Below are 16,836 nucleotides of genomic sequence, written 5' to 3' on the forward strand. Positions count from 1 at the left end.
GCTTTCTACGCCATATGTCCTTATTTAGAGGGGAGAAAAAATGATTGCACCCTTAATTCAAAGGAAACGTTTCCCTCTGAGCCAGAACTCAATAAAATGTATCAAAAAAAATTGTGGAAAAGGGCAAGCAAAGAAAATCAAATTGTAGCGTGTGAAACGATTTAAGGAGGGACCTGGGGAATACATAATCTCCAAACTGCCAAGTTAGAGCAAGTATAAAATATACAAACAAGCCTGATATTTTTCCCAGTTGATCTCATTATGAGGTATGCTTGGGATAGATAAATTTTGTTAGAATGCATTAAGGCTGGATTTTCAAGGAAACAAATCAGAAGTAATGTGTTTAGCTGATTCCACCTTGTTTTGATACGTCGGTCTTTTCAGGTTTAAAGAAGTACATTTTTAAAGCCAAATGGTTTGTTTTGTTTCAAACATTAAAACCAGAGGCAACTGGGTGACTTTCCTCCCCCTTCTGGAAAACAGACATTTAAAATTTCGGCGTGGTCTTTAATCATTGGGGTAGAGCTCTGTGCACTGTTTCACTGCCACTTATTGCTGCCTGCCTAAAATACACTGAGCTAGCCTTGAGTGCAATCCCTTAACAGACTGTTTCATCCACAAATAGTACTTTTTCCAAGTTGCCAATATATTTTAATTAAATTGTCCATTTGTATTTATTAAGGCAGTTTACTGTCTCCTGCTGCAGAAAGCTGCTACTACTGATAGTCTACCAGAGAAACATGAGCTTATCTGGGACTTGATAATAAAATGCAAGCATATGTTAGCAAAAAAGTCTCTCAAAATATTGTTTAAACGTCCTTTTCATCCTTTATTGGGAAGGGGACAGGCCATACAATTATTTTTGGTAAGTTTTTGGAACAGTTGGCATTATCAATTCCTGTAGCTGTAGGAAATAATGATCTTTGTTAGAACGAAATGTTACCTGCAGGAATTTTTCTTCAACCCTGTAGGAAGAGTTGGAAAAGGGTCCTTTGGCAGGGCTGATGATAAAGTCATTACCTGCTGATGAGATGTAAAGTGGTGTTCAGCAGCATTAGTTTAGATAGATGAGCATGATAAAGTTGATTCATCCCTGTCTCTGTTGATCTGAAAGCTTGGACCTAAACTCTGGGACTTGGATGCCTCTCAGCTCTACCCACTTATCTCCAAGTGGCTCCTGCCAAAATAGATTTACCATGAAGTCAGTAACATGGAAATCCAAAGGTTGTGTTTGGTCTGTCCTCTCTCTCTCAAGACAAATGAAAGTGGATCTTCCAGAGCTTTAAGAAGGAATTGAACTTTCTTCTTGAAGTTAATGTGTTCCTGAAAGGAGGTAGCCTGGCTCAGTGCTGTGTGGGACTTTTTGCCCTTTTGATTTGAAAGGGCAGCTTTGTTTTCATGGACCATTCCTGGCTCCAGAGTGCAGCACAAAATGGGTGGGTGCCATTCCTGCTGGTGCCTGTCCACTGGCAGAGGTGACAGGATTAGTGGATTAATAGACCCATCTGAGCCACCAGAACAGAATCTCTGAGATTAATATCTTAATTATGTCTCTCCCTGAGGCTTCTGCTTTCTATCTTTCCTTCAGAACTGTGCAGAGAGGTTGCTGGGAATTTCTTTTCCCACCCTGTGTGTGTGCAAGACCCGTTTTGTACAACACAGATACAAACCCAAGCAGCAGCAAGGGGTTTAAAACAAGACTGCTGTGACTTTAAGAGTGAGGAAAAAAAACTGTTAAGGAAGGAAAATAAAAATCCCACAGCCTGTTGTAGCAGCTGTAGCTTCAGATCGTGTGGAAAATGAAGGCAGATGATTCAATTTGGCCTGTGCCCCGAGTACATTTCCAAATGCTTCTGTGTGTGCGCAAGATAATGAACAAATATATTGAGATGGCACAAGATCAGTCCGAGTTTGCCGCTGCACAGGCCGTGGAGCTCCCAGTAGGAGCGCACTAGCTGTGCTGGGTTAATGGGGGTGAGGGTCAGCAAGCCCAGCACCTTTCAGAACAACTTAAGAAAAGAATTTGTCTCCTTTTGCCCCGGGCTCCCCGTGGCACTCAAATGGAGCTTGTGATAAATCGAAGTGTATTTATTAATAATGAGCAGGGGCAGCGTGCCCATGATGTGAAAATAGGTGTGCCAAATAAAAACGTGCTTTCCTCTGACATCGGAAAAGCTTAAGTAAATGGAGAGCAGGCTGATCTATTATGATTAAAAAGCAGGGGCTGAGAGCCAGCATAGTGGTAATGAAAAAGCCCTTTTAGGGAAATAAGGCCCATTCTGCCCATTCATATATTCCTCCACCCCCCACCCCACAGGAAGAAGTAGGGAGGGGGAAGTTGGATGGGAGAGATGGAAAGGCAGCAGCATTCCAGGGTAGCAGAGCTGGAGTTATTACTGGGATGAGTTATGGTATTTAATCATGCTACATGATGTCCAACAGCGCAAGGTTCATAATTCTTGGCTCCGAACGTGGCTTGGGACTGTCCATGAGCACCTGCAGAATGCAAATTGATCATGGCCTTACAAACCCTCTGTACCTACCCCTGGTCCTTCCCTGCCTGCAGCCCTGGCCCGCTCCCACCGAGCTGGGAACGGGCTCTTTCTTGTTCTCAAACACAAATCTGGCGTTCCTGGTGAAAGCTGGACTGCAGCTACTGCAGAGAGCTGGGTTTGCCTGCTTTGCTCTGCGCTGTGTGCAGGGTCTGGGGTGTTATTTATCTCACAGGAGACTGCGTTGGTCTGGTTTTCAAGCGCCTTTGGGTTTAATCAATGCTTTTGGAGAATTGCCTTAACTTCAGCAATGAAACTCTGCTGGAGTAAAACTTCAGCACCTATTCAAAATTTCAGTTCATATACATGGACATTAATGTCTTGCTGTCTTAGGGTTTGGAAGAGATAAATTAACAAATAGCTTCAGTTGTCCCCATGTGCCTTTTTATTTTCTTCCAGCTTTGCTCTCCTGAAGTGACACAGTAGTCAGCCTTTGTCTAAGACAAGATTCCCTCCCACCTCCAGCCCTCTGGAGACAAGGCTGAGGAGCACCTTTCCAAGCCCTTCTCTGCAGAGCTGTGGGCACCAGAGTTATTCTGAGACATTTTGCTTCTCAGATAGCTCCCAAAACACTTTGACCAGACCTAAGGGTAACTCAATCAAACACACTCAGGTTTGGCCCACACACTTCTCCTGCTGTTCCCCAGTCTCTGTTTTGGCTCTGTTATGCTCACTGGAACCCTCCAGTTTGGAAGACAGTTTGGATTAATCCTGCCTCAAACAGAGCAAACCCATCCATGGGATTGTTTTTGCTCAAGGACCTGGGTGCACTCAGTGGGTAATGCAGGGGACAGGCTGTGTCTCAAAAGGATTTGTCTCAAAAGGATTTGATTTTAGGTGAGAACAGCCTGTAATGTTGAATTGCATTTGTAATTCTGGTTGTTGAAGGACATTGCCACTGTGTGTAAATATCCTGGGCAATCAGTATGGGCTGCTCAAGTGTTAGATGGGGTATTTGGCTGGTCCACCTGGGGTGTTCAATCCCTGTGGCTGGTGTTGCACCAGTGCCTCTGGAGGTCCCTGGCAATTGTTGTATGTGGATTTGGGGAGTTGGTTGGCTCTGTGCTGGGCTGGAGGTGACATCCCCAGGCTGGGAGCAGCTCCAGGAGCCCACCTCAGCTTTGCAAACTCTGGAACAGTAATGACTTTTTCCAAGGGAGAGGGATACTAGTTTTTATAGTAAAACTCAATCGGGGAACGTGGTCAGGAGGAATTTCTGGAACTCTAGCAAAAACACCCAGAGAAAATCACTAGAAATCAAGCAGCTGAGCCAGTGGCAACTTTGGGAAAGAAGCTTTTGACCAGTTTGCTAATACCCAGATCTGTTGGTAGTGCCCCTGAACCCAATGCATCCATTTAGCAGAACAACTTGTCCTCCTCCTTGGGTCCTGCATGTGGCTCATTAGGGTAATTACTGATGAATTAAGGCAGCTTGGCTGAGCGCTGGGGCTGCGGGTGTGCGGGCTCCCCTGCTGGCAGGCAGCAGGTGTAAATGAACAAGATCTGTCAAAAAGGCTGATGACCCTCTTAATTCACAGCAGCAAACTGGGGACAGAGGTAGTGCAGCAAGTTTAATAATTGATATTTACTTGGAAAGGTTAATGGCAGCAGTGATGCTTCTAATTTGCTTGCCCGTGCAAGACCTTGTCAGGTCAAATTGTCTCAATTTGTTACTGCGTGTGTAGGTGTAGTTTTCCTTTAATGAAATTTGGAGAAAAGAAACAGGTGGTGTTTGGAGCCGACTGTAACTCAAGAAAAGCAGCAAAAGGATCCAGTCTGGTAACAGGTTGGGTGAGTCTGTGCTAACTTTAAACAGCTGGCAGTTTAGTCCTTTTGAATTAATTCTAGCAACCATTTGCACTTGGGAAAGTGAAAGGATTTGGAATGGCATAATTTATTTTCCCTTTAATTTGCAGCTGTCTAGGAGTTGTTTAGGTCAGAAGTGTAATAATTTTGACAGGCTTTGATGTGTTCCTAGGTGGGAGGGAGAACGTTTTGGATCAGAAAGCTGCAGAATTCAATGGGCATTTCTGTACTGTATTAGGGAAATTGTAATTCTGCCCTGTAATGGTTAAGTGGCTCCTATTTCAGGGCAAAACAAAGCACCTGCTGTGTCTGGAAGGATTGGAATTGGCAGGTCAGATACTTTACATCCAAGAGTTTCAGAAGAGCTGGCTGATGACTTGAAACCAGTGGAGTTGGGTTTTGAGTAAGTGTAGAAAGACCCAGATGACTGAAAAAAGCTGGTGTGCCAGTGTTATGAAAAGCTGTAATTAATGGGGTATTACCATTTGTCTTATTGGCTTGGCATCAATTCTAGGCAAGATAATGGCATAGCTGAAGTAGTAATTGCTTAATAAAGACCTCAAAAAGAGTAAAATAAGTGAATGACAATCATTTAATGTATTTAGGAAAAAAAGTTTACCAAATTTACTTAATTATATGTAGAATTAAAAATTTGATGGCTTATGGCCAATATTGATGTAGGATAGTTAGATTTCTCTTTTCAGTGTTGTTGACCTATTTATTAAGGAAACAGACGGCATGGATTGAACATTATGAACTTCGAGTGGATTATTTCTTGCCTTGATACGTGGTGTGGATGGTTCCAAATTCAAGCTCACTGTTGTTGGAAATGCTTCTAGCAGATCCTAGCAGGGATTGCCTCTCATTGCTGTGCTGTGCTTTTGAACATTTTGACATAGGAGCAAAGATGAAATATTTGTTTTGATAAAAGTTTTCAGGTGGGCAATATTTGAAAGGTGGTGGACAAGGAGTGAGACAGGACACTGCACTGAGTGGTGGTTGTGTGATGAGGTGGCCACGATAAAATTTGGATTTCTATCACTTAGATGTGTCCAAATGTCTTATCCTGCAGAAGAAGGTGTATTGATGAGGTGTAATGTAGCAAAGGCATGCAGAGCAAGGACATTAATCAGAAATCTACTGAGCATGATACTTTTCCTTCTACTTCTTTTCCTTTTACTTCTGCTACCCAAGCCCATACAGGGCTGTGCACTCTGGATGAGAACTGGAGCTCGTTGTCCGTACACTACTCTGAACATTTAATTAAAATATTAACAGACTGTGGGGCACTGGGCTGGCAGCACTGTAAAACATCCATGGAGTGCAGTGACCAGTGCTGCCAGCTCTCTGATAGCTGTGCCCACGTGGTGACAGCGTGCCCAGTGTTCCCAGTGTGCCCAGTGCCACAGGGGTTACATCAGCACCACGAGCAAACCCTGCTGGCTGCCAGCACCACCATGGAACAGGACAGCAAGAAACAAAGGGATTTTATTGCCATTAAAAATACCAATTTGTACAAGCCGACATTTTAAATAGTGTAATTTAAATGGAACCAAACTGATATGAATAGAACCTATTAATAAATTAAACACTTCTTTCCACCCAATATTTCACGAGGGAATTAGCAGAATAATTTGTTAGTAAATGAGCCCAGGAATGAAGCTCTGAATGACATCTATCCTACCCCTGTCCTCCCCCTGTAACACTTTGCAGATGTAAGAGGAAGGTTGCTGTGATTTCAAACGTTTGCTCTCTCACTTCTGTCCAAACACAAGCACAACTTCAGGTGAAGGGAGTGGGGTGATTTAGCAGTTAAAGCACCAGCCTTGGCTGTAAGAATTAATCCTGCTCTACTTCAGATTCTGTGTGGTATCTCAAATTGTTTCAGGCCAGGGTTCCTCAGAGGCCATCATGAGCTCTCAGTGCAGTCCCTGGGGTGTCCCCAGGGCACATCTCCGGGCTGGGAAGCGATGGCCTGGCCGCTGGGTCAGGCAGCAGCAGTGTCCCAGCTGAGGGGTGCTGGGGGCAGAGTGAAGGGGGTTTGTCTGGCCCCTTCCCCTCCTGGCAGGCCCCCAAGCACTTTGGCACAACCTTGCCTAAGGTTCCAAAGAATTGCCAGAAGCACTTTCCCTCTCACACTAGTGGAAAGGAGTGTGGGCACACGTGGTCAAGCACAGCTGCAGAGAAGCCCCGAGCATTCCATCCCTTCCACGGCGCCGTGGGCGTAGGAGCGAAACATTGACTGAACTGCTGTCGGCAACCTTGGGAACAGGTGTCAGAGCAGTGCTTGAAAATCTCCTTTTTCCCCCTCCTTCTTCTCCCTCTAGATGAAGGTCCCTACAAGCAGAAGTGGCAGAAATAGCGAGGAAGACAGCATCAGGGAGGCCACAAGCTCTCAGCGGAGCAGCTCAAGGGACCGTCTCAGTGATGTAAGTACCATTCAGGAGAAAGCATCGCTTCATTGCAGCAATTCCCGCTGCTGACATGGCTTTTCATAAATCTTGCTGAACAAATGTTGGCATCCAGAGGTCACTGTGTAATAACTTTTTTTTATGTCATGATTGAGTGTTACGGCATAAGTGGTTGAGCTGCCTTGCAAACACTATAATCATGGTGCAAATAATATGATAAGCGAAAGATCAGAGATGGGAAAACAAAATGGAATTGTTATTCCTTGGGGAAAAATGGCTTGATGTTTTGTTTTGTTTTTTTCAAAGAAGTTGTGTTAAAAAGCTTTTTACAGCATCTTTGGGTTTAACTGCTGCACGTAATCACATAGTTTGGGTGCAAAGTTAGTTCATCTAATTTTATGCTTCCTGCCGCCAAGATACGAGAGGGTTTTGGAGGAAAGCTGTCTTTCTCTCAGGAAATTCGATGGTACATTGAGTGAAATGTTATGATAAAACAAAAGCAAACGGTGCCTTAGTGTGTAAACACACAAATGGGCTTTTGAGTCACCAAGAAATCAATGGCAGTGCTGGGATAATTTTATATGAAGGCTTTTTGTGTTAGCAATTAGCATTTCGCCTTCATTAAAACATGATTTTTTACTAATTAGGACCTTTCCCGTTAGGAGAGATTTAAATGAAGAACAATAATCAAACGCTGGCACGAGCATGTCTGAAATATTAAATTTGCCATTTCAATGGCAAGCCACAGAAATCCCAGAGCGAGTGGTTTTCATGTTGAGTTCTATTAATGTAAAATATGCTTCATAACTAAAACCTGTCACAGAAAACGGCTCACACCAGCTAAATTCAATTGGACAGTTAATTTAGCTTTAAAATTGAAAACACTACCTCCGCTTCAGGATGCAAAAGGAAGGGGGGGGAAGCCTTTGATAAGTGTAATGTATTTGCTATTAAGGCTTTCAGAGCCCGTTCTACAGGAGGAAAAGGGAGAAAAAGGGGAAAAAAATGGCTCCCACAAATGTGTTTAAAAGCTGAAAGTATTTATTAAAAATGTCAGCAGAAAAGTGCTTTTGGCAGATTAAAGCGGGATTCAGCTTGACAGCTCTGACAGGGAAATGTGACGGGGGAAAATTCTCTCTACATGTTTGGAGTGTGAATGGGGCGCTGTAAACAGCCGACGCAGTGGGAGGAAGAGAAAAATAACGTGTCCTGTGATCTGCTTCCAGGATTGCGAGCCCACGCGCCGCCGTGGGGCCAGGCAGCCGGGGGGGCCCCGGCACAGATCCCCTTGCTGTGGGACATCTTTGGCTGTGTTGTTAGTCAATAACGATGGTAATTTTATATACACGTACATGGATGCCATTCCCTGCCTCCCCTCCCCTCCTGACGGGTGTGTGAGAGCCTGGGAGCTGCAGGAAAGGAATAACATATTCCAGCTTAGCCATTAGCTCAGGTCAAAGCGTTAAGTGGTCTTGGAGACTTTTCTTGTTAAGCCAATGCACTTCCAGTATTTCTCCTCCTTTCCCTTTGCCCCCAAAGTTGCAGGCTGAGCCTGTAGGAATTGACTCTGAGTGCCTAATTCCTGCAAAATCTTCAAAGCCTGTTCAGCAGCCAGTGAAATTCAGTGGGAAATGAGCACTCTGTTCTTTTTTATTCAGCGGAGACGTTTGGGCAGTGCCTGGAGGCCGGGGCACACTTCAGAGCTTTGCTGAAGCTGCTCTCGTGACCTGGCGACCCATCGCAAATGAGAATTTTTCAAATTAGTAATTAAACAGTTTGAAAAGTGAGGTTCGTGAATCGCAGAATGCTCTTCGTTCATTATTTGATGAGTGTAATTTAGCTTTAATTACATATAACGCTGCCTCTCGCACTGGTACATGTTCTGTAGCCTATTTAGCGACTGTCTGAAAGTCTCAGCAAGTCCCATGGGTGCAGTCAGGTGGTTTTCCCCATTTCTGTGTAAAGGGATGAGGAGGCAGACTGGTTCTCTTACTGTAGAGAGGGAGCAGGGAAAGGGAGAGGAGACAAACACATGCTTCTGAGTGATTCCTGCAGGATTTCCTGTTCAGCCATGCCTGGTCCCTGTTGGCTCTGGAGCTGTGTGTCCCTGTTTAAATACCTGTTGTGCCACTGAAGTGTGACAGCTCCTTTCGTGTCCTCAGGATCAGGACCACAGGGCAGTCAGGATGTCCAGGGAGGGCAGGGATTGTATTTCCTCGAGGCTGGTGGTTACAAAGCAAGGCTCCAGTGCCCCTGCAGATGGATGCTCTGCAGCAGGAGGCACCTGGGCTGTTTCTCACTCTCCTGCTGTTCCTCGGTGCATTTGGCCTTCAGGAGTGCTTTTTGTGCTGCCTTTCCCACTAAGTGGGGTGTGAACAATGGAGTAAATGAGGCAGGAGGTGACAGGTCTGGCTGCTGTAGGGTAGCACACAGCAGGTGTGGTGGGAAATGTGCCTATCAAAGTGTTGGCTGTAGCTGTGCCATCTCAGGAGCACTGGATCCTCCCTCCATTGGTCCCCATTTCAGAAGTGCTGTTCTGAACAGCTTAGCCCCTCCGTACCATTTGTTTCTTGAGGTGACTTGTTCAATGGGTTGCCAGCAAGTTGTTCTTTATTTACATTAATGCATGTCATTAGTCTCTAATGGACCGTGAAGTCAAGAGGTGGCCTGGTCTGTCGTGGAATAATTGCACTCTAAAGAAAACTGAGGCAAATGATTGATTATGTTGTGCACACACACACAAACAGCCATTGGTTCGTCCACTATGAAACCCAGAGCATTTTTCTCCTTCCCTGCCACAAGTGAAAACTCTGTGGGGAGAGAATGATACAATTTCATAGTGAGACAGTAATTGTCTGGCTTGTATAGTAAGTCTTTCCAGACATTACACCGAGTGGCATTTATTATGGGTCATTGGGGGAAAAAAATGCTTATTATGATCTAGTGAAATCATCTCTGGCTGCAGAGGTTTGATTTGTTGAGGCTGGGCTCTTCTTTGGGATGATGAAACTTCAGAGCAGAAAACCAGTGAAGTTTTAGCCCAGGTTTTGTGGTGCAGAGAGGAGATGGGAATCTGCAACTTGTTTATGTTCACAGTGTTGATGTAAAAGTTCCTTAAAAACTACTACAGAGCTGACATCCTTATTACAGGTACTCTCAGGTCTTCTACAACCAAAACAGAGTCAACAGCCTTTTTCCAAAATGGGATTTTCCTCTGCTGCCTTTCAGTGTGAGGTAATTGGAAGTTACCAGAGAATTAAGAGCCAGATAAGCCATATTGCTATTTTGTTGTGTTGACCCAAGTAAAAGTGGAAAGCTTGGGCATTTTGTTTTGGTTTTCCCCATGTTCCATAATTGTCCTAATCTTTTCTGATGTCCTGAACATTCCAAAAATCCACACAGAGCCTTGTATAATGGCTTGAAAAAAGGGTTTTTATCTTTTTCTTGACCCATCAGCTTAAGAACTGCCTGCTTTTTAATGGATTTTCTCCCTCACTAAATTGAATGGATCGTCCCTCATTATCATTTAAATAGAAGCCTCACTCCCTGTGAACATGGAAAATTTGAATGTGGTAGTAGAGCTGTGATAATTTGAAATATTCGGAAGGTGGGGGCAAGGAGGGGGAGCAGGCGGCAGAGTGCAGAATTGCTGAATGTAATTGTCATGGATTCTCAATTTTGTTGCCACAAGATGGGAAAATAGACTAATAATTGTCTTCCAACCCTAGTAGAATAGTTGCCCTAGTTAGCTGAAGCTAACACTCTAATTGTCATGGGGGCACAGAGATGAATGAGGATGTATGCAGGGCACAGCCAGGGCTAAATTGAGTGATATACTAAGGCAAAGAGCAAATTGGCAATTATTGGCCCAGCTGAAAAGGTTGGCAGGTGTGCTGCTTTCTCAGGAGCCCTTAGGGGGAAATTGGAAATATAAAATATCGACCATAAATACTTGCTGATTAGGAAATATGTTGCAAGAGGTGCTGGCCACTTAAGAGTCAAAACTCTCCTTTTCAAGGGATTGGCTTCAGCTGTGCATAAAACCAGCAAGCGCTGCTACTAAGTTGTTGAGAGCCTTTTCCTCTCATCCCCCAGGCTATCTTTTCTAATTTTTCATCATCCTATCCTTGTACATTTGTTTGTTTTTCTTTAAACATAATGAATGAAAAGCAGTCTTTTAGGAAATGCAAAGATTTTCCTCTCTCTAAATGTTCTTTGATAAGTGTTTAGCATATTGTATAGGCTAGATATAAAATTCTCTCTCTGATAGATGAATACAAAATAACTTCTGTGATTTCTAATTCAGGCAGTTCACTGTGATCTGCTTTTCTTTGTGTGCCATCACAGGCACTGTCTCCCCCTTCCCTCCTTCTTCCCATACCACACTTCCCCTCCTGGGGCACAGGGATTAGAGCAGCAGCAGGGTACAAAGCTGGAGGTCCCTCATGTGTGCCTCAGGCTGAAGTACCTTGCCAGAAGCACAATCAGATGAGCCTCTGAAGTTAGAATTGAACCACAGTCACACCACATCTCCATATTTATCCACACTGTAAACTTTGGTGCGTGTGGGATGCCTGGTCTTGGCTCCAGCAGGGTGGCAGTGGGACCTCAGTGCCATGGTCAGGGGTGTTAAAGAGTGCATTGAGGGAGTTTTTGGGAGGCCTGGGGTTAGCAACATGTGGGCTGCAAATTTTGTGGCATGTGCTGTCCATTGTTCCCCACGTGTGACACACTGGGATCTGATCTGCAGAGTAAGAAAAGGAGTAGCAGCAAAATAGTTTTAAGACCCCTGCCACAAACCATGACTCTTGGGAAACTGGTTTGAATATTCATCAAAGGATCTTGAGACATTGCAAATTCCATTCTTCTGGAGGCAAAAATTCCCATACTTTCGGCATGCTGTCTGCTTTTACCTGTGTCCCACAAAACACCAAATGCTTGCATGGAAACATCTTTGGCAGAAATTAAGTTCTAATGACTGCATGGAGTTTCAGGGAGGGATAGTTAGGAAGAAAGAAAGTCTGGAGAAGTTTTGTGAAGCTGGCAGAGGTGATGGTTTGAATGGGAGCAGCACTCATGTAGGTTCTCTGCATTTCTGTGAGGTCTTTTCCTGTTGTTCCTGCCTAACTGCACTCAGTTCATTCCTGGTCAGTGGCTGTCTTTCCTTCTGCTGTCTGCAGCCATCAGCTGTAGGATTAAAAGTGTCTTGGGTGGAAGCTGTTCTGTAGCTTATCAAGCCAGTTACAGATGTTCAGACCCTGCAGAATTTGATATTTTACCAGACTGGTTTTGCAGTGTTTCCAAGCATAACACACTCTGTTTATCCAACAGAATAAAGTGAGTGAATTCAAGAAGGAACACATTCAAGTGTTGCACGACATCCAAATCATTCATTATGTGTTGGGGTTATCTTGTCAGGCCCGGGTTTCTAATCTCAGCGAACATCAGATGCACTGGGTGACCTTTGCCATGTCAATTGAACTCATTGTATCAGCAGACAGGAGTGTGGCTATGGAAATTAATTGTGTTAAGAGTCTCTGTGTTAAGGTCTGGGATATCTCCTGCCCTTGGCTCTTTTTGCCCTCCTCTCCACTTACCCTTCTCATTGCAAGATACTTGAGTTTTATAAGGGACTTGCTTGGGAAGGAAATGTGAGACTTGTGCAGTATTCAAAGCTGAACCCATGCTCTGTTGTTGAGTGCTCTATAAATGACCAAGGGGAGGGTAAACAGATGCAGTTCCTGGTGCCTCTGCCCTCTCTGACTGTGGAATTGGGAAGGAGTGGAAGGTGGGTACAGCTGAGGTGAGTGTCATCCTGAACAAGTGCTATAAAACAGAATTCAAAGCCAGATCTCTCTATACATACTATTGATTACCTCTGCTGAGAGCTAACCCAGCAAATCAGGCTTGCAGCACTGGGGCTCATGGTAAGGTTGGGCGTGTGATTTGGCAAGGCAAGATTTGTCCTTAAGTAGGAGCTGGGAATTCTGCCTCAGTTCCCTCCTCTGCTGGGGGCTCCTCGGGTGCCACTGGGCACATTTGAGTCTTTCCCTGCCTCAGTTTCCACACTAGGATGGCATTAACAGTAGTGGTTGGAGGCTGCTTTTGGGGACTGTCCTTTGCCACATGGGAACAGCTGTTGGCTGAAAACAGCCATTTCAACAGCTGCCTTGGAGGTACTTGATACACTCCTGGCTTCAGCCAGTGAAAGTGGCACATGTCAGAAAAGCAGGAGTGAACTCTTGACATTTCAGGAATACGTGAATATGCCTTTAGCCAAAGAGTATGGAAGGGAGCACTACAAATGAGCTAGTTTTGTGGTTGTGCTGCCATCACCTGCTTTTAACTAATCCCCTTATAGTTAGGTTTTATATCAAGGACACAAAAAATCCAAGCTGAAACCTGCCTGACCCATTCAGAGTGGGGAATTGGCTTGAGGTGCCCTATTACCTTGATTATTGTTGGATTTTAAAGCCCTTCCTGCTGTCTTTCAAGTTCAATAAGTAACCCAATAGCTTTAAGAAACTGAACAGAGGGTGTCTTAATTTCTTTTGCATCATGAGAGCAGTGGAAGGCCATGCTTTTATTTATATAAGGGAAATAACTTTTCCTGTCAATTTAATAGACAATCTTGGAAAACCTGCTGCAGGTTACTGGTGAGATTTTCTCATGATTTTCTTTTCTAAATTGCAGTTGCCATTTTTATCACAAAGAAAGAAAGAAATCTTTTAAATACAGTTGCAGATAGTAGTGTAACTCAAGCTCTCAAGGACATCAGTGGGGGGGTAGTAGAGTCTTTCAGCAGTAAGATTTTGTCTTTGCTGCCAGAAAGGTGTATTTTTTTATATCTAGTGTAATTAACACAAGAGCTATCCCAGGGTAGAAATAATTCACTCTGTGACATAACTGAAATGTCTTGTCTGTGCTGTCTGGTTTTGTTTTTAACCTTGGGCTTAAAAGGAACCAAAAATCTTTAGTTGTAAAAGAGCACATCATCTGCAAAATATTATAAGCCATTTATCTTTATGCACAAATGCCACCTAGCAGTTCAGCTCCACTTCTGAATCATTAAATGGCCAGACCATATTCATTTGCCCCTAACTAATAACAGTCTCCCCCCTAGGAACACTGGGTATTCCAAACAGCCCTGGAAGAGGCAGAAGCTGCTGCTCAGGCCAGGCAGAGAAGGCTGCTGGGTGGATTCTGTGGCTGGTTGGGTGGGATCACAGTCCTGGCTTTGAATTGTGTGTTTGTCAGCCCCTTTCCTGCCTGCCATGGTTTCTCCAGGCAGTGTTTGAGGGCCAGATCTGAGCCCTCTTGGGTGCCTGTGTCGAAGGAGTCAGAGCTGGTCTGGGTTTCAGTCTCAGGTGAGCCAGAGGTCCCAGGCAGGTGCTGTGCTGGTGGCAGCAGCACCAAGAGGAGTGTGGCTGGCTGGGTACCACGGGCACCATCGTACCCTGCTGCTTGAGGCCCTTCTGACAAGGAGAAAATTGACCAAAACAGCAAATAGACTCTTTGGAGAGTTTTCTGACAGCCCTCCATGTAAGTGCTCCTGTCCTTGTAGGTAAGAGCCTCGGTAAGTCGTTCCAGCTGAAGGCTTGCCCCAGTAATTACTCCTGCCAGACAAGCACTCGTTCACTGTGAAAGGAGTTTTCTTCAGCTTTGGGTAGATGCCAAGTTAAACTTCCACTAAGATTTCTTATATTTGCAGCCACAATTGATTACTTCTCTCATTATTTGATCTTGATATAGAGACATACGGGCTGAGCCGTGTTTGTATTAACCACCAAAGAATTTTTTCTTTAGGAACATCCATCACAGTTGCATGCAAACTGTTCTGCTCTGGCACTCGTAGCTGATATTAGCTGGGTTTTTTTCCGAATTGCTACATGTGACAATTGGTATGGATCTGCCTAAAGAGCCACAGTGTTCCCAGCTAACCAAGAAAGCAAGAGTGGTTTGTTAGATGTATAGAAAAATGCATGCAAACATGCATGAGAGTGCATAAACATAATTGTTGGAAGAGGTTTTGCAAGTTGACTCCAAAGTATTCACCAGTTACTAATTTTATATATGCAGTAAAAATTCTGAGGGGGGAGGGGAAACCCCACTCTTTTTCACCACTGATTTTCAGGAAATTTGATGTTAAAACTTTTAAGAGAGAAGAGGCTCTTGGATGTGAAAAATACCAGAGTCAGTTGCCATTCAGTTTTAATTATTTCTGATGTAACACTTTATCCAATAACTGGTTTTATTGTTTTCTACTCAGTGGTTTTAAATCAATGGTCTGCAGATTCCTGGGGTTCTTGGACAGCTTGGGGTGCCTGAAAGTTGTCTTAAGAAAAGCAGGTTGTTGTTAGTGTGCTCAAGTTTGTTGTCCAAGAGTCTGCTCCATCCAAGGAGAACGTTTTGCATGTGCACAATGCTCAAAGATTGAAAATAAGTGTGAGAGTGAAGAGATGCTCTGAGGCTGTTTCCCCAGAGAAAAGCTTCTAATGAAACCTCTTGTTTCTGTTTTTGGTTATTATTTCCAATTTGTTAGACCTTGTCATTCTTGGTTAAATCTCAGTTGATGGAGGGCTGGAGTGAGAACTTCCACCCTTTTTCCTTCCCTCCTCCTGCCTTTCCAAGCAGGTAATTTGCCTCCTCGTCATTTCTGTGTTTACTTTAGGTGAACTGCTTGATCAAGCTCTCCAAAGTGTTGGAACACATAATTGTGTTCAGCTGTTTGACATAGTTATGTAGATAGCAGGATATTGTTATTAACCTTTTTCTATACGAGGCTGAATTCCATGACTACTTTGGGGTATAGAGTACTTAGAGAGAGGGATAAGTTTGTCATAGTTTCTTAGAAATAGAGGTGTCACTGCCCTTCATTTCACTGGTCTGCAGCTTTATTTCTGGGCAGTTTATATTAGGGAGGTTTATAAATAAATCCCTGGGTTTTTTGTGATGTGTTAAGGCAATGGCCAAATCTGTGTGCAATATGCAGAAGGTGGGAAATCAAATGCTGTTGTCAGTGTTGCTGCTGCCTCAGGCTCCCCTGTGGAAGCTGTCCTTTTCCAGCAGCACAGAGGTCTCTGGAGCTGCAACAGGACAGAGGTGCAGGTGTAGCATGCCAGGGGTGGGACTGGCACCCAGTCACACCTTGGCTGCAGACCTGTGTGTAAGAGCTGGGTCACATCTTTCCTTCTGTCTGGCACTCTCATTCTTGTGCCAGCTGATGAGAGGATTAACAGGGAGCCCTTCTCCCACACCCACAAGATTGAAGGACTTGGCTCTTGTGTCTTCCTTGGGAGCTTTCCTCCATGGGCACTCGTGTGGACAATTGCCTGCCCAGTGTCAGAGGCAGGTGCAAGCCAGTGGCACAGAGCTTGTGTGGGCAGAGAATTGCATTTTCCACTGAGAGCAAGAGTCTGGGAAAGCTTTTTTTGCATATCCAGGTATCCTCTGATCAAAAGGTTTTCAAACTGCTAGTACAAAGGGACTGTTATCTTGCTGGTGAAAAATTACAAGTATTTGCAATCAGTTTGTATCAATCTCTTTGGGGTATTGTGCTGTGCTGATTTAGTAACGTGGTAACTTCTGGCACTGCTGCAAAAAGACAAAACAATCCTCAAGATCAGCCTGCAACAATTTGGTATTTTTGGTACCCACTAGAACATCAGTCTTAGAAACAGGACTGCTAAGACTCCCTGGATCTTGTTTAATAAAATCATGTAGCGAGGGCATCATGATTATAAATCACACTTGGAAATTGGCCTGCAGAGTACTTGCTGGGTTATGTGGTGTCGTGTGTTCCTGGCTCCTTTTTAATTTCCGAAAAGAAGGCATATAGCAGCAGCTGGAGCTAGAGGTGGAATTCATTTAGCTGCTTCAGGAAAGCCACTGCCAGCAAAAACACAGCAGCTCAACAGTCTTTGGTTGTAGAGAGGGGAAAGGGATCCAAGTGACTGGAGCTGGTGTAATGAGAAGGAAAAGAACCAAATGATTTGGCAGCATGTGAAAGAGGTAAGGATGTGGTAGAGAAAGGAGCAGGAGGAGCTGAGATGAAGAGCAGGAGTAAA

At 44.3% G+C, this 16,836-nt stretch overlaps 1 protein-coding gene across 21 annotated transcripts in view; it reads left to right on the forward strand.

The window, feature by feature from the left end:
• Positions 1 to 16,836, forward strand: part of FBRSL1 (fibrosin like 1) — a 503,429-nt gene that overhangs the window by 212,992 nt on the left and 273,601 nt on the right. For 19 of the 21 annotated variants that reach the window (XM_058851229.1, XM_058851236.1, XM_058851238.1 and 16 more), the window contains one exon: positions 6,686 to 6,787. The exons of the other annotated variants lie outside the window; for them this stretch is intronic. In XM_058851229.1, coding sequence (XP_058707212.1) covers positions 6,686 to 6,787 — 102 coding nt within the window. The remainder of the gene's footprint in view (positions 1 to 6,685; positions 6,788 to 16,836) is intronic. 21 annotated transcript variants of the gene reach the window in all.

Source organism: Poecile atricapillus, chromosome 16 (genome assembly GCF_030490865.1).
Source record: "Poecile atricapillus isolate bPoeAtr1 chromosome 16, bPoeAtr1.hap1, whole genome shotgun sequence".
Lineage (NCBI taxonomy): Eukaryota > Metazoa > Chordata > Aves > Passeriformes > Paridae > Poecile > Poecile atricapillus.